This window comes from Haliotis asinina, chromosome 11 (genome assembly GCF_037392515.1).
Source record: "Haliotis asinina isolate JCU_RB_2024 chromosome 11, JCU_Hal_asi_v2, whole genome shotgun sequence".
NCBI classification, from domain to species: Eukaryota; Metazoa; Mollusca; class Gastropoda; order Lepetellida; family Haliotidae; genus Haliotis; species Haliotis asinina.
The window spans coordinates 26,539,332-26,559,589 of record NC_090290.1 but is presented as its reverse complement, the minus strand read 5'-3'; the positions used below and the strand labels follow the sequence as shown (position 1 = coordinate 26,559,589).

The following is a 20,258-nucleotide window of genomic DNA, read 5'->3' as shown; positions in this document are numbered from 1 at the left end:
TTTTTATGTCTCATCCTTTGATTATGTAAAATGTCTGCGTGACACGTTTACACACACGGCAAGTTAATGTGTTCTGCAGCATAGTAATGTTCAAATGTGATATGCAAGATAACAAACAGAGTGTACTGTGAGTGAGTGAGTTTATTTTACGCCATCATACGTTCCAGCTATATTGTGGCAGTCTGTAAATAATCGAGTGTGGACCAGACAATCCAGCGATCAACAGCATGAGCATCGATTTGAGCAATTGAGAACCGATGACGTCTCAACCAAGTCAGCGAGTCTGACCACCTGATCCCGTCAGTCGCCACTCACGACAAGCATAGTAGTCTTTTGTGGAAAGCATGGGTTGGTGACGACCTTTTATCCCAGGTGTATTGTGTACTAAACAGATATAAAGATATGTACACAGATATAAGCAGAGCTGTACACATACCATTGTTACACCTACCAATAATATACGAAGTAGTAGGAAGCTTTGTACGTATACAGTCTATGGTGGTCGGTAGTGACAAACTTTGGGTTAATCACAAAACGTCTATATACAAGTAAATACATATTACACCTCTCTGTTTCTCCTGTTTCTGTACATGATCAAGCTAGTAATAGGAACTCATGTTGATTCATCTTTTGTTTGACTCTATGTTCCTTCTAGCTGAAGGTCAGATGGAGACGTGGGTAGGTTTGGTAGGACCTTGCTTCTGTGATGGCAGAGGCAGGACTTCACACGTGAGAACGATGGCACTGATGCTGTGTCTTGCATATTGGACAACTCTTCGTCACAACCAAACTGCACTTTCATTGCTTTAAGGCTGATTTCAAAAGCATGTGAACATAAATGGCAACAGACCAGCATCAAGGGGACACACGAAGATAGATAGATAGATAGATAGATAAACGTTCCTATATTTCCAGAATTTCACTCACGGTGCTATACATACATATAATATGCTATAAATATAATAAAAGTAATTGTTTTCATAGAAGTTCAATGATCATTCATTTTCTTCAATACATTAAGTTTACAAATCTGCCATAATTCACAAAAATTATTAGTATTTTGGTGCTGGAAGTAATACATTGGTAGGAGTCGAATCTGATCTTCTGACTCTGATGAGGCGCGGTTGTGGTGTACAGTTGTACATGTCTGTATGTACTTTTATTCGATTATGAAGTTCTAACTAGGCAATACGCACCCAGCTGTACATCGGTTTCAGCTACGGGATATCAGTCTTACACGATGTCCAACGCGATAACATGACTTCTCAGAGTGAGTGAGCGGGTTTAGTTTTACGCCACACTCAACAATATTCCAGTTGTGCTTCACCTCGGTCAAGTCTGAAAATTCACTCATCTTAACTGACTTATACTGGCGTCGTCTCAGCCTGTACCCGGAGAGAAGTAGCAATCTACCTGATCTTCCTGTGAATGGCTGTGTGGGGACTGATTCCGAACAAACAGTCCGACTGTTATACACTTGCCAAAGCAGCCACCTTGGACACACTTCCAGAAGTCGCAGGACTGTTGTCTGTTGTTGAGTGTGTATGAAGAAGTGCTTTCCTCCTTTCTTTGATGTGAAGTATTCAACTTTCCTTGTATTTGCCATGATTTCTGAAGAAGAATGTGGTAACAAGCATTTAAAGGAACACATTTCCTTCCCATATTGAATGATCTCTCTCCATACATTATTCTGCTCTTCAGTCTCAGTTCTCCCTACTCATTACTCCCCTTAATCACATTGTGGGCATGAGTACACACTTGCTGAAACAGTCCACTGTTATATCTGTAACAGTCCATAGATGACAAATATGCCTTGTACAGTAATAATAAGAGTCGTAAGGAAGCCGTATTTGAAGAACGCTACGAACGTAAGAGGAATATTCAGGGTCTGTTTCGCTTTCTGTGCCACGATTATGTTTGCCACGCTGCCGAAGAGAGTGAGGTTCCCAGCGATGGTAGAGCACCACGCAAGGTATAATACAAGATCCAGTTGATTGGCACACGGTTGCAACTGTTCCAAAACGATAATCGTTAAGGGAACGTTGCTGAAAATATTTGACCCAAAGATTACAAACGCCGCAAATACTGTAATACTCTTGGCATCATTGATAGGCCGACCAGCTAAGCCTATAGCCTTCCATAAGTAGCGTGGTACTCGCGTGGCGTTTACCCCACCCAGCCATACGAAAATACCGAAGAACATGAGGATGACGTTCCAGTCTACTTTCATGATGAGGTGGCTGGGGTTGGTCTTATTCAGTGCAACGTCTGCTGCTATTATTAACGCAGATGCCGCCATTGGAAGAATACCTGAACACAAAAGGAAAAGGATTATATGTCATTTAACAATGTTAAGACACCGATCAATTACAACCTGATGACAATGCCTCATTCATGCATCATATCTAGTGATTAATGCCTTTATTCGTGTTTTATAACTCTACTCTCGAGCGTATACCAGCTTGTGAAGGAAAATCATACAAACCTATGTCAAAACGGATTTCGTCTGTCTTAACAAACAAAAGCACCAGCATGATGACCAGAAACAATGGTGGCAGCCAAAAGAAGATGCGGCTACGACCCTGTTCATGTTTATTTGATGGCACCACACCATCTATCTCTTCTGTTACAGTGGCCTGCTGCTTACAGCAGCCAGTAGCATTCAGCCTGGAGTGTACAGTCAGGAAGGCAAGGTTGAGGAGGTACCCCATGACGGCTGGTATACCGAGGTACGTCACACTGCGCTGGAGATCAAGCTGACTTTTAAGGAATACAGTCTCCTCGGTTGTTGATGCAATGAGTGCCATCTGAGGATTACCAAATATGGTAATGACACTTCCAATGTTTGCTGATGTTGAAATGGATAGTAAAAGGGTTTCCAGCTCAACACTTGATCTTTCTTGTGAACACCAGTGCTTTAGAATCAACGGTGTCAGTATGACACATGCAGCGTCGTTAGTAAACAAGGCAGCCACAAAGAAGGACAACATCGTAACTCTCAATAAATAGCTGGGGAAGGATATATTGTTCTTCAACACCTTATTAATCAAATTTTGAAAGATATGTTCTCTTTCAAAGTACTGGGATATAATCATCATACCAAGGAGAAGAAATATTGTCCGCATGTTGCCATCTTCTCCTATAATGTCATAGAAGTCGCTCTGGGACAGGACGGTGGCCGCCACCATGAGCACAGCCCCCAGGAGGATGGCGGAGCTGGCACCAATTGGGAAACAGCTGAACTCGAAAAGAACAAAAGGCAGGATGAGTAGAAACACAAGCAACCCTGCCACAACTTTGTATGTGTCGTTTAGAGAGTAGTCCAGCTGGGGTAGAGATTCATTCAACGTGTTACTGTTAAATGCATTGCAGTCTATAGTCGCGAGATCCATGGTCTCTATCTTCTAGCTACACCCGAAGTTGGGAATACCTGAAAATAACAAAAAATACGTCAAAACATTTGCAAATTAGCGAAACTTGTCCTTTATTGAAGACCGTTCGGGGTAGTTCAAACATTAGCTGTGGTATAATATAATGTCAAGAGGTGATTTATTGGGAAATTAGTGAACATCCACAAATGTTGAATATTTTATAAGATGATTTCCAAATGAAACGCACAGGATAACTCGGAAAGTCATTACATCCTGACACAATATCATGATCAATAAACAACTAATTCTATCGCAAACATGGAGTTTTAAGGTTGCAATGAAAACTGTCAACAGTCACTACAGTATGCTTGTACAATAGCCTGTTCTTGAATATTGAACAACGTTGAGAACTGAAGGATTCGGATATTCAGGTGTCCAATCCCCACTTGATAGGGAGGTAAGACGCGTCGTAAAAGGACCTGGAATCAATCTCGTCTCACAGGTCTGTAGGTTTAGATGGCCTTCAAGATTTTACGTTTTATTCTGTATTGCAATGTATAACACGACTCGTGTAACTTGTAACATGTAACTTTAGCGTGGTTGCTGAAATCAACCCTATCCTCATTCTTTCTTTATTTGTGAGATTAACAAATATTTGAGTAAACCTGCATCAGAGAGTATGACCAATACTAACACACACCAGCCTCTGCACGTTTACGGTGTAATTTAGATGCCCTTGAGTGAAACGTTTCTACATAAGCTTTAACTCTGACGGTCAGAGGCGAGTGTTTGAACACTACTGTTTGAATGCACAGTGATAGGAACACCAAGACACGCTAGCTAAACACCATTATTTGAGAGTAAGTGAATACCGCCTCGGCATCAAAGATGTTGGCCGATAACTGGGCAGATGCACAGACTTGAGTGAAACTGGGTCAGTACCACATCAGGTTGCAAACGCCATTCAAACTGTTATTAACTCACCTCCTTTCCTTCACAACAGCGTCTACTTGTAAACGTGCACCATCATTCCTCCTCTTCCACTTTCTGATGCACATTAACCTTAATGTAAGCCTTTATCGACAGTGGCTTACATTCATGGCGACAAATACACACGACTGACCTGACTGTTTAATGAACTGTACGTGTAAAGACTGCGGTATGATATGGACACTCATACTTCCTGCATCAGTGAAATTTACTTTCATAAGTGAAAGCTGACTGTTTGCCCATCTGAGGAACACTTTTGTGATCTCTGTCACAGTTAATCCACACTCCATAACGTAAGTGACATCTGTTATCGTGAATCAGGTCCACTACCACTACTTGTGAATAATGCTTGCATAAGGCTGTCGGTAGGTCACGAGTAGACAGTAGTCAGTTATGTGACTGTCGCAATGCACACAGCATACACGGTATGTTAACCTAATGTGTCGACAGACAACAGCGTGTGATGATATGCACCAGAAAAACGTTAGCCTGTCATGACATGTATATGACAAAAGTAAGTGTCCCTGCCATTTTATTCGCAGTATTCGAGTATACTAAACGATGTCTCGTGTAATGACATATGTATGAAACGAGTGAATGGTTTAGTATCTGATGTGCAAAAGAAAGTTAGAAATCAACACCATTTACGATTTTTTATAAATGTGCTATTACACAGGACATAGTTTAGTAGTTTATTTCATACTCACTCTACATTAGCAAAATGTGATATCTCAGAATAACTTACAGAACGAGTGGAGTGCATTACCATGATTAAGCCGTCATAATAGGGTCACATTTCATTTACGACTGTCAGTATTAGTCTATTCAACTTAATTTTCAAAAATATATACAAGAGGGTATAGAAAAGGGACCAAATGACTTCAACCAACGTTGAGTTTTGTTCATAACTGCTAATACACTCAACCCAGCAAAGCACAGTTGAAGATCAACATCGAGATGTATTGTACACGGCCGCCATTTTGTTTTGATCACGTTACTTTGGTCATGTGACCTAGTGCAAATGCATAGTTGAGACAGCACGCGATGTTATTACTCAAGGTATAACAACATTGAAGATGTATTGAACAGTTAGTGTGTAATAATGTGTCTGTTATGATACATAGCGAAACACCGCATCAGCCATGTTAGAATTATGACAACAATAGGTCATAATTTGCACAGGGCAACAGTGTGCGTGCGTGTGCTGATGAGCACTAGATGGTGTGTCGGTTATGAATTTAGACATGCCAAATCAGCCTATGGATTGCCAACAACTGAAGGCAGATCACCGTTCAAGATACCATGGTCACAGTACATTTGCTTCCTGCATGGACTTACACCACCCCTTCAGCTGTTAGCATCTTAGACAGATCAAGCCATATATTAAAAGGACACATATTGTATACAACTTAAAAAGAGAAGAGAGATTAAATTGACTTCGAGTGTTTTGGGATTAACGTACCCTCTCAGGGGGACAGGTAATTAGTTTTCGATACGTTAACCCTCATTAACCATCTCAGTTACTGACGTAAACTACCACTGATAAAAATACATCTATCTGCATAACATTTGACTCAAACTTGTCAGTTAGATCAGCTTCTTATTTACAAAACAGTGATAAAATGATAGTTACCATTACTAAAAGATCCCTAATTGTTTTACAATTCAATATCAACACAGTCAAGCAGAACATGCTTGTCTGTGATTCTTTCATCACAAGGGATGCAAAATGAAGGATCCTCAACTTTCAGTGGGTAATCGTGAGTAAAACTTCTGACACCGTTGCATTATGACCTCTTCAAATCTGGACTGACAAACCAAGTAGGTGTAGCCGATAGTTTATTGATACACTCCTGGGTGTCCCACTTCTTCTGCATCAGTTCACTGATGTAAGTTCTAATGATACGAGGGTTGGCTGAAAAGTTCTCAGTCTGAGTGTTTTTTCCCCACCAGGTAGAGACAGGTGTTTGCCACCAATGAGGACAATCATTTAGTAACTCATAGACACAAGAACTACAAACGTACTAATAGTTTTATCTCAACTACAGCTCTTTTGGTAAACCTACCCTCTGAAATCATCAGAAATGGACAAAACTGAATACAGGGCAGTCATCAAGTACTTGCAAAAGAAAGGGATGTCCCCAACACAGATACATGCTGACATGGTCTCCACTCTAGGGGATGATGCTCCTTCATTTTCCACAGTAAAGAAGTGGGCTGCAGAATTTAAACGTGGCAGACAAAGCCATGATGATGACCCACGCTCAGGAAGGCCTTCAACAGCAACCACTCCAGAAAACATCACGCGAGTGCTCGATATGTTGATGGATGATCGACGATTGACTACTCGACATATTGCTAGTGTAGTGGGCATCTCTCATGAGAGGGTTGAGCATAATTATTATCACCAACGAATTAGGAATGACGAAAGTTTCTGCAAGATCGGTGCCAAAGCTCTTGACAGCAGAACAGAAACGTGACAGGTTCCAGACGTCCCTTGACAATTTGCGTCGTTTTGAAGCAGATCCCGATGATTTTGTGGCACGATTTGTAACCATGGATGAGACCTGGATACATCACTTTCAACCAGAAACAAAACTACAGTCAAAACAGTGGAAGCATCCTGATTCACCAGCTCCGAAGAAAGCCAAGTCTGTTCCTTCAGCTGGAAAGGTGATGGCATCAGTCTTTTGGGATTCCAGAGGTATTCTGCTCATTGATTATCTTGAAAAAGGTCAAACTATCAACGGCAGATACTATGCTGATCTACTGAACCAGTTGCGAGAAGCAACCAAAGCCAAACGACGAGGGATGATCGCTAAAGGTGTCCTCTTCCACCAAGACAATGCGCCTGTTCACAAATCGGTGGTGGCCATGTCAACAATCCGCGATTGTGGCTTTGGACTCATTGACCATCTTCCTTATTCACCTGATTTGGCTCCTTCTGACTTCCACCTGTTCCCCAAAATGAAAAAGGAACTCGCCGGTCGCCATTTTGCAAGTAATGATGACGTCATTTCCGCTGTGACTGATTTTTTAGGGTAGCTGAAGAAGATTTCTTCCTGACCGGGATTCGGGCCTTGCAGCATCGCTGGCAAAAGTGTGTGAACTTGGAAGGGAACTATGTAGAAAAATAAATTACAAACGTGGACTTTGTAACTTTTTTTCACAGTGAGGCTTAGAACTTTTCAGCCAACCCTCGTAGCATTGTAATCAGAGTATGGAATCAGAAGTGGTGTCACATATTTTTTGAGTGTTGTTAACAGGAAAATGTGTTACCAGAAATGTCAGCGTGGCTGAGTAACTAACAAAGGGTGATGCTGCATTGGCCAGTAGCAAGATCATTATAATTCAATAATTTCAATTAAGAATGGATGTTTACAAGCGTGATTTTTAATAGCCTGAATTGCATGTAAGAGAGTCTGAAAGATAATATATTGCTGATATTTAGTGGTATTATTAACATATATTTAAGGCTGTTAATATGGCTTTTCCATCTGCTGTGAACATTGAACTGTCATTTAGTAATCGACAAGATATTGTTCTGGATCCTTGGATCCTTTGGTAAATATGGATTTTTATGTGTCATATTTATTTCTTAATTGACTAAATTCTTGTTTATACTGTAATTCATTAGTTTCTGATTGTCTAAATGCCACTAACATTAGGTCGACTGGTGGCCTCACCAATTGCCAAGGAGGAGAAGAAAAGAGGGCGAGAAGGAGATATAGTTTCTAGCTGAACGCTGTATTGTACAAGTCCTCATAAAGAAAAATAAAAACGCAATTGTAAGCATATATTGTCAAAATACTTTGGTGTTCATTGTGCAATAAATACAACGGTGTTTTCAAGGATGGCCCATCGGCACTGACGTGGAGCTTGTCACTAGGAGAGGTTCTGGAATATCCAAGACAAAGTGTTAAACCTTCGACAGAGTCAAGTAGTTTCAGGCTGCTTTTCAAGCTCCACCATTATACGATGGAACCGTAATCAAGTTTTAATCGGACCAATGATCCATATATGTGAAGGAGGGTAGTTTGATCCATACACCACTCTGAATTTGAAAAAATAAATGAAAAACAACGATGCAGGAAACTTCCTGGACGTCGAATGATCATCAAAATAGTTAAAAGGGATTCTGGCAAGCGCTCCCAAAGTTCATAATGTATATTATCAGCTCCTGTTGCCATATCATGAGCTTGCCCAAGTGCAATTTTATCTCGTTATAATCTTCCCCATTATCAGACTTTTGTTTTATTAGTTGATAGTTAAGCCCCATTTTTAAGATGGCTGATGCTTAATTTAGATCCTTAGCTTTAATTTTCTGAATCATGTTCCATACCTTTGACACAGGCGTCAGTGCATTTAGTTTCGAAACCTGAGTTTGCGAAGGAGTTTGTTTTGATTGAATGTTTCCCTAGCTTTAGCACTTACCGTTGTTCACTTTAGTCACGTAAACAGTGCTCAGTCTTCTTCCGTGGCTCCCTGCCTTGGTTTACGAATATGTGAATTAGTACTGAATCTGTAACTGATAAATCAATGGCAGGGTGGGTATCTGTACCGAAATGTTTTGAAGCGACCGAATTGGGCAGCCTGTTGGCCGTAGGTTGGGCCCGGTGTGGAGTGGGGATTCTGGTTGAGGGCACTGGTTCCAGAAATAGCATTCCTTTGACCAATACACCACTGCGAACCTGACTTCACCTAGACGGGTGCTAGTATGGGCCCGATTATATCAATCGCCGAAGAAGGTGAATCTTTTTTTATAGCGCCCCTACAAATAAAGCAAAAAATCGCTCGCACGAATCATCTGATTCGTGTTATTCTATCACCTGTCAACATGGGTTAATAGGCACGATTTCTTATGAACGGTCTCCAATAACCGGGCAAACATGTTGTCCAATTTGATTGTCTCTTACGATCACGAATGTGATGCTATGGACATATTTTGCGATTAGCACTCGTCATAACTGGGTTATGCTTCACGAGTGCAGATTTACACAATGCAAAAGTGTATCGGTCATGGTATTCATATACTAGGAACACATGTCAGATATACTTAATAACGACTGTGACCACTATGAGCAGCAATAGACGCAGGACACCTTGCTGGCATGCTGAACACCAACCGCCGAAATGTCGCCCTTGGAATCAGGTGCCACTCTTAATGTAGTATTCTACCTAGCGCATCAAGATTTGCTGGACAGCCTAACACATCCCACAGATGTTCGAGAAGGAATAGACCTGGTGATTTTGCCGAGCAGAGTGAAGTTGTAACACCTTGTTGGAAGTTGTTGTTGCATGAAGTTCACGGCAACACGAGTTCTGAAAACCAAAGTTGCCACCTGCCCAGTGAGCCATTGGAACCACGTGTTGCCGTAAGACATCCATGTACCGCAGTTCTGTCAAAGTACCCCGTACAAGAATGAAATCAGTCCTCCTCTTGGAAGAAGTTCCTCCCTAGACTATGATAAAGCCGCCTCCATAAGAATCCTGTACCACTGGTCTCTAATAATGCTCTCCTCGGCGTCGCCACACACACACAATCGTCCATCAGTGAATCACTAACGTAAGTTCACCCAACTGTGACGTTGCTGAGAATACTGATAACGAAGACATCTCAAGCTACATGCTGTCGTCACGCCTTTGAATAGGCGTCTGCTACGGTGCCTGTTCCGTAGGGTAGCGTTCAAAATACGTGTTCCTGTGGCTCTTCAAGAATCTCCAAATCTTGTGACAAATCGACTACCCGGAGGTCTACTTCTGAGGAAGTTGTCTTGTCTCGGGAGGGTTTTAGGGAATCTTGCCCTACCGGTCCTCATTTCAACGATCCCCGTCTGACGATAAGGTTGAAACGGAAAATGACGCGTTTGAACTTGTTGAAGAATCAGGAACACTATCCTGAGATTGTCCACCCCCTCTTATGCCAATGACCTACCATTTCTGTGCGTTTGTCAGGTACTGTCGAGGCGGAATTTTCACAAGAGATAGTGGGACAAGCTTACAGTCAGTTTTAAAGTCTAGATGCTAGTTTGGCGCATGATGCACGCGTATCATGTAAATGTAACATGGTACTGACTGCGGCGTCAGGCGTGAGCTATTTCCGATCTGGCTTCGAACACAGTCAGTATTCAACTTTTATGTAGCTTTGCCTCAACTAAAGATTTCACTTGCGGGTTCCTTTATTTCTATTTCTTGTATCTAGTATAGAATGATGTTATGGTCTTAATGCACTCTGGAAAAGAGTTAGTATGTCCCGATATACACCTGACAACGACGCTCCTTACAAAATATACACATGACAAAAGTGTGTCTTGTTATGATACACACATGGCAACAGAGTGTCTGTCATAATACACACAGAAGAGTGTAGCTGTCATCAAACACCAGTGTGACTGCCTTATCAATACGTGAGTTGTTTTGAATCAGCTGGCCTGGCAAGAGGTCGACAATACCATCTCCCACGCAAGACAAGACCTGTGTTAATGTACGAAGATATTACTACACAGCAGACGTTATCAGTCAATAATAGTAAGGATTACAAATACTAAACACAAAGTGTTCACAACGGAATCAGCTTTCAGAACACTTTAACATTACATGTTGATTCGTTACATATTAAACACAACGAAATGAAATAGGTCAGTATTCTACACATCACCCAAGACTTACAGTTGCAGAAACGTGCTCACAACGCCAGGTAATAGTCTTTAGTAGTCAGAAAACCATGTAGGTAAATCAGTATCACATAAACAATCGTACACAGAAATATATGACATGACGCCACGTTCCACATAAACCTGATGGATGTGCCAAGGGTCGTAACATATGCTTACGGTATTTACAATAGGGTATGGTTAATACAGAATAACAGTTTCAAATATTTATCAAAGTAGAAGAAAGTATAAGGTGTCTTACCTGAGTAAACTGCACGAACTATTCCAGCTCTCAGTTAATGCATATACTGAAAAAAAATCCCCCAAAACAACCGGCGACAAAGTTGTCATTGTGACCTTTAGTTGCTTTATCAAGATTCCACAACCTAGCCCGACTGACGATAAGGTGCCTGCTGCGACTTAGGTTACTCTTTGTTAACAAGATCATCATTAAATAACAATGCAATATGATTGTTTTTTAACCATTTCAAGAAGAAAAACACATCCCTGTTCTATCTGAATTTGACTTAGATTGACATCAACGGAATTGATTCTAACTTCAATCAGCACACAGTGAGAAAGGTGAAAGACCGAATCAAACAAACCTTACAAAATCTACACCAGTTCGTTTTTCTGCGTGGTCCCCTGGATGACACAGTTTGGTCCACACCGCCGTGTTGCCGATACAGACACCGCTATCATTGGCCCCAATCTCAGGTTGTATGAACACTGCTCCATACGTGTGGGAAACCTGGTCCACCTCGATAAATGTGCAAGGCAAACCATCGTGGTACAATCCAAAAGCAACAATTTTAAAAGCAAACTCATGCTAACCTAAAACAAACGTGCTACCCTCATCATCGTCATCGCAGTACACAGTTTCGACAGTGTTTAAATGAGACTTAGGACTGTCGCCGTGGTCTTCCTTGTTATTGTGGATGGGTTGGGGTATGTGTGAGTTAGTTTGCTGCATAGTTTCCGTGAACTCCAAGCTAACAGCAAACCAGATTGTTGATTGGCAACGTCATGACACAACGTTGTCACAACGTTAGTGTTTTTTGTCATTTTATGTGGTGTCATGCCACACCCTAATACCAACGTTGCGCATTTTACGTTGAGGAAACATACGTTGGGCTCCTAACAACGTTATAACAACGTTTCTCATAGCATGTAGAGTTTTCATAGAGTTTTCGCCAAACCTTTTCAGTTTGATATGCTTTCTTCCACTATCAAACTACAGCTTCAGACAACACACAAGCAAAACAGCAGACAATATGACGATTAAACATTGAACTGAATTTCTGCTTTGCTTCATTTGTACTGCACACAAATGGGAAAACCATTCAATCAAAGTAAAATATGTTAGCTTCTAATAACTTTACAATGTTGACGAACGCCAGGCCACAACACTGTGACATCGTAAATGGGAGCCCACAGAATAGCGTTGTAACAACGAAACCATAACGTTGTGACAACGTCAAATATCTATCTGCGCTGGTATTCTGTGTCAACAATGCCTAACGTTAGAGATGTATGGGGTCGCGACAGACGGAAACTATGTGTGATAAATTGTGATCCTTCGTCTGCATAAACTTTATACTTACAGGATTCAGAAAAGAGGCGTCATCATCATCAAAGTCTTTACGTATGAAGGCCACAGGTCCATATACATAGTAATGTGCATCTTCGAAACAGGCATAAAAACATGAAAAGGTTCTTAAAGGATTCAGCATTTACCTGTCTGCCTGAGTTAATTGTTCCTTTAGTTACATCCCCAAAGCGAAATATCAGAGCCTCATGTATGTACACGTGTGACGGTAATGTATTATTTTTAATTCTAATACTAATTTCTATTATTCTAGCCTTTCTCATATTTTGTATGTATAATAGATAAAACGAGCTAGATTAATTATGTCTTCAGATTTGTTTGTTTAAGGATATTCTTAAAACGATACCATATTTACTTGCAAGTTGTCAGTCAAAAATCTTTCCCGAAGATCTTTATAAGCTGGACATTTCAACAAAAAGTGATATTCATCTTCTAAGTCACGCGGGACAATTTCTTTGAGATCCATCAATATTTTGCCACCTACCTACGTTATTCTTTAAACGTAATACACCACCTCTGGAGTTTATATACCAAATTTAAGGATAGATATCCCTCAGGCTCAAGAAGACTCTTATATTGTGCATATAACCTGTAACGTGAGATTTTTGGAGTGTAGATATTCAGGTCTAAGCCAGCATAAGAAACATGTCACTACTGGACATTCAGGTCTTAGCCAGCATAAGAAACATGTCACTACTGGACATTCAGGTCTTTATCAACATAAGAAACATGTCACTACTGGACATTCAGGTCTTAACCAGCATAAGAAACATGTCACTACTGGACAATCAGGTCTGAGCCAGCATAAGAAACATGTCACTACTGGACATTCAGGTCTTTATCAACATAAGAAACATGTCACTACTGGACAATCAGGTCTTAGCCAGCATAAGAAACATGTCACTACTGGACATTCAGGTCTAAGCCAGCATAAGAAACATGTCACTACTGGACATTCAGGTCTTAACCAGCATAAGAAACATGTCACTACTGGACATTCAGGTCTGAGCCAGCATAAGAAACATGTCACTACTGGACAATCAGGTCTTAGCCATCATAAGAAACATGTCACTACTGGACATTCAGGTCTTTATCAATATAAGAAACATGTCACTACTGGACAATCAGGTCTTAGCCAGCATAAGAAACATGTCACTACTGGACATTCAGTTCTAAGCCAGCATAAGAAACATGTCACTACTGGACAATCAGGTCTTAGCCAGCATAAGAAACATGTCACTACTGGACATTCAGTTCTAAGCCAGCATAAGAAACATGTCACTACTGGACAATCAGGTCTTAGCCAGCATAAGAAACATGTCACTACTGGACATTCAGGTATTTATCAACATAAGAAACATGTCACTACTGGACATTCAGGTCTTAGCCGGCATAAGAAACATGTCACTACTGGACATTCAGGTCTAAGCCAGCATAAGAAACATGTCACTACTGGACATTCAGGTCTTTATCAACATAAGAAGCATGTCACTACTGGACATTCAGGTCTTAGCCAGCATAAGAAACATGTCGCTACTGGACATTCAGGTCTTAACCAGCATAAGAAACATGTCACTACTGGACATTCACGTCTTAGCCAGCATAAGAAGCATGTCACTACTGGACATTCAGGTCTAAGCCAGCACAAGAAACATGTCACTACTGGACATTCAGGTCTTTATCAACATAAGAAACATGTCACTACTGGACATTCAGGTCTGAGCCAGCATAAGAAACATGTCACTACTGGACATTCAGGTCTGAGCCAGCATAAGAAACATGTCACTACTGGACATTCAGGTCTTTATCAATATAAGAAACATGTCACTACTGGACAATCAGGTCTTAACCAGCATAAGAAACATGTCACTACTGGACAATCAGGTCTAAGCCAGCATAAGAAATATGTCACTACTGGACATTCAGGTCTGAGCCAGCATAAGAAACATGTCACTACTGGACATTCAGGTCTGAGCCATCATAAGAAACATGTCACTACTGGACAATCAGGTCTTAGCCATCATAAGAAACATGTCACTACTGGACATTCAGGTCTTAGCCAGCATAAGAAACATGTCACTACTGGACAATCAGGTCTTTATCAACATAAGAAACATGTCACTACTGGACATTCACGTCTTACCCAGCATAAGAAACATGTCACTACTGGACATTCAGGTCTTAGCCAGCATAAGAAACATGTCACTACTGGACATTCAGGTCTTTATCAATATAAGAAACATGTCACTACTGGACAATCAGGTCTTAACCAGCATAAGAAACATGTCACTACTGGACAATCTGGTCTAAGCCAGCATAAGAAACATGTCACTACTGGACATTCAGGTCTTAACCAGCATAAGAAACATGTCACTACTGGACATTCAGGTCTGAGCCATCATAAGAAACATGTCACTACTGGACAATCAGGTCTTAGCCATCATAAGAAACATGTCACTACTGGACATTCAGGTCTTAGCCAGCATAAGAAACGTGTCACTACTGGACAATCAGGTCTTTATCAACATAAGAAACATGTCACTACTGGACATTCAGGTATTTATCAACATAAGAAACATGTCACTACTGGACAATCAGGTCTTAACCAGCATAAGAAACATGTCACTACTGGACAATCAGGTCTAAGCCAGCATAAGAAACATGTCACTACTGGACATTCAGGTCTTAACCAGCATAAGAAACATGTCACTACTGGACATTCAGGTCTGAGCCATCATAAGAAACATGTCACTACTGGACAATCAGGTCTAAGCCAGCATAAGAAACATGTCACTACTGGACATTCACGTCTTAGCCAGCATAAGAAACATGTCACTACTGGACATTCAGGTCTAAGCCAGCATAAGAAACATGTCACTACTGGACAATCAGGTCTTAACCAGCATAAGAAACATGTCACTACTGGACATTCAGGTCTTAACCAGCATAAGAAACATGTCACTACTGGACAATCAGGTCTTAACCAGCATAAGAAACATGTCACTACTGGACAATCAGGTCTTACCCAGCATAAGAAACATGTCACTACTGGACAATCAGGTCTTAACCAGCATAAGAAACATGTCACTACTGGACATTCAGGTCTTAACCAGCATAAGAAACATGTCACTACTGGACATTCAGGTCTAAGCCAGCATAAGAAACATGTCACTACTGGACATTCAGGTCTTAGCCAGCATAAGAAACATGTCACTACTGGACATTCAGGTCTTTATCAACATAAGAAACATGTCACTACTGGACAATCAGGTCTTAGCCGGCATAAGAAACATGTCACTACTGGACATTCAGGTCTAAGCCAGCATAAGAAACATGTCACTACTGGACATTCAGGTCTTTATCAACATAAGAAACATGTCACTACTGGACATTCAGGTCTGAGCCAGCATAAGAAACATGTCACTACTGGACAATCAGGTCTAAGCCAGCATAAGAAACATGTCACTACTGGACAATCAGGTCTTAACCAGCATAAGAAACATGTCACTACTGGACATTCAGGTCTTAGCCAGCCTAAGAAACATGTCACTACTGGACATTCAGGTCTTACCCAGCATAAGAAACATGTCACTACTGGACAATCAGGTCTTAACCAGCATAAGAAACATGTCACTACTGGACATTCAGGTCTTTATCAACATAAGAAACATGTCACTACTGGACATTCACGTCTTAGCCATCATAAGAAACATGTCACTACTGGACATTCAGGTCTTAGCCAGCATAAGAAACATGTCACTACTGGACATTCAGGTCTTAACCAGCATAAGAAACATGTCACTACTGGACATTCAGGTCTTTATCAACATAAGAAACATGTCACTACTGGACAATCAGGTCTTAGCCATCATAAGAAACATGTCACTACTGGACAATCAGGTCTTAACCAGCATAAGAAGCATGTCACTACTGGACATTCAAGTCTTTATCAGCATAAGAAAACGCTTGTAAACGCTTTAAAACGCTTGTAAACACGTGAATCTGAAAGGTTATGAATAGTGGCAGACCATTATTGTTTCTGCATAAATAGCTTGCTATCACCGACAATATGAGATATCATACAAACCCAAAAACAAATGCAACTAAGATATTTTGTTGCCGCTCAAATCGTCAAGAGATTTCATCATATCATAACCCTGAAATGAGTGTCTATATGATTCTAACTGAATTAACCTACAATATATTTTAATAGCTCCAGACATATGATTTAACTGTAATGGAAACCTGAACTATACTACTGCTTACATTTCCACCAGCTCTGAAGTAATATCTACAAATCTTAATCTAAAGGTCTTCGATAATTTTACAATATGATTTCCCACAGATCTCAGATCCGTAAAACAAAATATGCAGAATGACAGAATCAAACAACTGAAAGACATCCTGAGCTGACAAATTACCAACATTTCTGTGAAAAGAATACATAGACATAAGTGCTCTATTAACTTGGGAGAGCAGGCAGCCTGTAGTCTTAGTCCATGAGCCTTGGCCTAGGAGTGAAAACCGTTCCAAGATGTCTATAAAATGACACAACCTCAATGTGTTTAATGCCTTAAACATCCCGAATTTCGAGGTACCACACTGAATGTTTTGTCTAAGTTAATGTCCATACTAATGTCCATACATGCCTGCTAAATAACGTAAGTGCATTTAGCCTGTTCTGCAACTCTGGTGGGGTATCTACAACCCCTGACACATCATCAATGCATGGAGATTATCAACATTAACATTAACAATAACTGCCTTTCCGCCATTCAGTCGTTGGCAACCTAGGTCTTTATACTGTTTTGTGATTTACAGTTAAAATATTTTAATTTTAATTACTGGTCCTTAATTTATTCCTGTGATAATCTAGTTGTTTTACTGACCTTTTCAGACAGGTAAGTATATTATGTAAGTTTGTTTTTATTCATTTATTAAGTCAGGGATACTCTACAACAGGGATAGGTCACTCGCTTGCTTTTTTACCATTTGTACTAAATAACGTGTGTCTCGTCATGCTTCAGCACACACAGTGATTTGGCTCGTTCCCAGCGCAACTGCAGTTGTGTTTAACAGAACTTCAACCAGTTTATTGTATCAGTCGGAATTTTACAATGAATAAATTATAGTAAGAATTAAGAGCAAGAATTATGTGAATGAATGAAAGAAGTACATATGTGAATGAATGACAGAATAAATGATACACCGCGGTCTTCCCTCCCAAAACATGTTAAAGAACGCAAAAGTATCGCAAGAACACGTGTTAACATCAGCTGTCCTTTTAAAAAATCTACTTTGAGACATTTTTGTTGACATTAATAATTAATTCAGACATCTTATTGCATGTGGGGAATGGAATGGGCACTGACAAAATGTTAACTGACACTGTCACACTGCCCTCAAAAATAAAGTGTAAAACTGTCACAAAGCGTTCTAAAACACCTTTCCACTTTTGTCAAATAATAAGATCACCAGGAGAGAAAGAAGTTGTGGAACTATAATCCTCAAGCGGCAATGGCGGATCAGATCAGATCGGCAGTATGTCATATTTTTTACACACCTGAAATACATCCAAACATTTTGTTTTAGATTATGAAACTATCACTGTTACTTGCAAACACACTTCGCCTGATAGTATATTCCCTTCATAAGAATTAAAGGTGTATGTGAAAGCTAATTTTGAAGTAATTACTAGAAACACCCAAACAACGGCGTGTAGTATTTCAATGGCGAATCAGAGTAGATCGGCGATATGTCACATTTTTCACACACCTCAAATACACCCTAACATTCTTTTTGAGATTATGAAACTATCACTATTACTTGCAAACACATTTCACCTGATAGTTTATTCCCCTCATGTGAACTACAGGTGTATATGAAAGATGTTTTTTGAAGAAATAACTAGAAACAATCAAACAACGGCTTGTAGCATTTCAGTGACGGATCAGGGCAGATCGGCGATATGTCACATTTTCCACACACCTCAATTACACCCTAACAATTTTTTAGGTCATAACACTGTCACTATTACTTACAAATACCTATCAACTAAAGGTATGTTTTCCTTCTTAAAATCACACGAATGTGTGAAAGAGGTTTTTATCGGCACAATTTAGTCTATCTTCGCGGTGAATCGACAATTGAAGCCAGTGAGCTATAACATATCGACTTGAAACTTTACTACAAATCTACTGTCCTAATACAGACACTAATACCAATTATTTGACTTAAACTGAAGTGACAAAATAGTTAACCTATCTTCTACATGTAGGATTTCAGTTGTTACAACACTAAGCGAACTTAATCAGCTGTTGAAAATAAACCGAGCTCAATCTTAAATACTACGCTGCCACCATATTGGTTACGTAACGACCCGAGACATACGTTGTGCGGCTTTTCGAGGAGTTTCTCCTCCCCCTCTTTATAGGCTCCCTGATTAAGTACAGCTTTCTTAGTCACAATATGGCTAAAATACTGAAATCACTCACTCACACCTTTGCCTTATTATTATAATGATCTAACATCTGCTGTATCTATTGTGATTATTCCTGTGCCATCACTTACATCATAAAGTATATGACATTATCTATACTTTTGAATGACGATGCACCCGGCCATGCACGGCATGTTACAGCCCGAGGTAACTTGATTAAGCTGCATTATTCATAGCTACTGATATGTGACGGCAAGTCGTTTACTTCACCTTACGATCTGTGGATTTCATTATTGCTCATTGTTTAATGAAGTATTCGTGCAACTATGCAACTTATTATCGAAATATGATTATCATAATTTAAGTAATTATAGTGATTTTAAGACTATGACAATATCCCTCCTTTTTGGGAATGATCGCAAAGATTTTAAGGCTTGTGCAATCGTAATGTTACCCCGTTCCATTTGTCTGTAGGTAATACTTTGAAGAAATATTAAGTGATGTTTAACCAAAAGATTTCACAAATATTGCTGGCCAACTTGGGTGTGAACTGGCGATCTCTATCAGTTATCAAAGTTCAAGGGGCACCATGCCTTATGAAGACCTCATTATCGAGTTCTGTTGATATGTCCAAGGTATCTAGGGCGTGCAATAGAAAAGCTTCAGTCCACCTTTAGAATGAGCCCACAGCTACAACAACATGCCTATGCCCTTCCTGTGAATGGGGAACAGTGAGTTAGGTTTTATGCCATATGTAAAAATATTTCACAATATCACGGCGGGGAACGCCAGATATTGTACTCATGTGGGAATTGAACCCGGGACTAGGCTAAGTCAGCGCCTCTGTTTGAGGAAGATGCCTAAGAATATTGACATGTTGCCTGGAAAAGTTACCTGCAACAGATATAGGTACAAATGAAGCTTATTTGGAATGGACCCACCGTTTGGGTTTTTTCACATGCATCACAAGGATTTCCTGTCTGCAGTAGGAACTGTCAGTTGAGTGACCAGTGTGCACGTGTGGCTGTGCTTGTCACTGATTGGTTGAATTCGACCGTGACTTCTTTGCGTCACAAATGGGAACTACCTTTTTCATTCATAAGATTTACTAAGTGCGTACTGAATATGTAGAATTCATTCATGTCTAACATGCATCATGTTGATGCGAGATGATGCGAGATGACTATGTACCTTTT

General features: G+C 40.2%; 1 protein-coding gene across 4 annotated transcripts; it reads right to left on the bottom strand.

The window, feature by feature from the left end:
• Positions 1–126: 126 nt before the first annotated feature.
• On the bottom strand, positions 127–11,375 carry LOC137255962 (uncharacterized). 4 transcript variants are annotated; one of them, XM_067793578.1, is made up of 4 exons: positions 11,277–11,368; positions 2,486–3,430; positions 2,194–2,310; positions 127–1,611 (listed from the first exon to the last, which is right to left on the bottom strand). In XM_067793578.1, exons 2-4 carry the CDS (start codon positions 3,390–3,392, stop codon positions 1,214–1,216), a joined length of 1,422 nt encoding a protein of 473 aa, XP_067649679.1. In that variant the 5' UTR covers positions 3,393–3,430; positions 11,277–11,368; the 3' UTR covers positions 127–1,213. The 4 variants fall into 4 exon arrangements, with proteins under 4 accessions (XP_067649679.1, XP_067649678.1, XP_067649677.1 ...); XM_067793577.1 differs by lacking the exon at positions 11,277–11,368 and adding an exon at positions 4,356–4,735; XM_067793576.1 differs by having other exon boundaries at positions 127–2,310; positions 11,277–11,375.
• Between the last annotated feature and the right edge of the window lie 8,883 nt (positions 11,376–20,258).

Excerpts from the sequence above, each read along its gene's own strand:
- LOC137255962 (XM_067793576.1), bottom strand. The coding sequence starts at position 3,392 with ATGGATCTCGCGACTATAGACTGCAATGCATTTAACAGTAACACGTTG. Across the intron at positions 2,311-2,485 it reads CGAAATCCGTTTTGACATAG|GTATTCTTCCAATGGCGGCA; the intron begins GTTTGTATGATT and ends TTTTGTGTTCAG.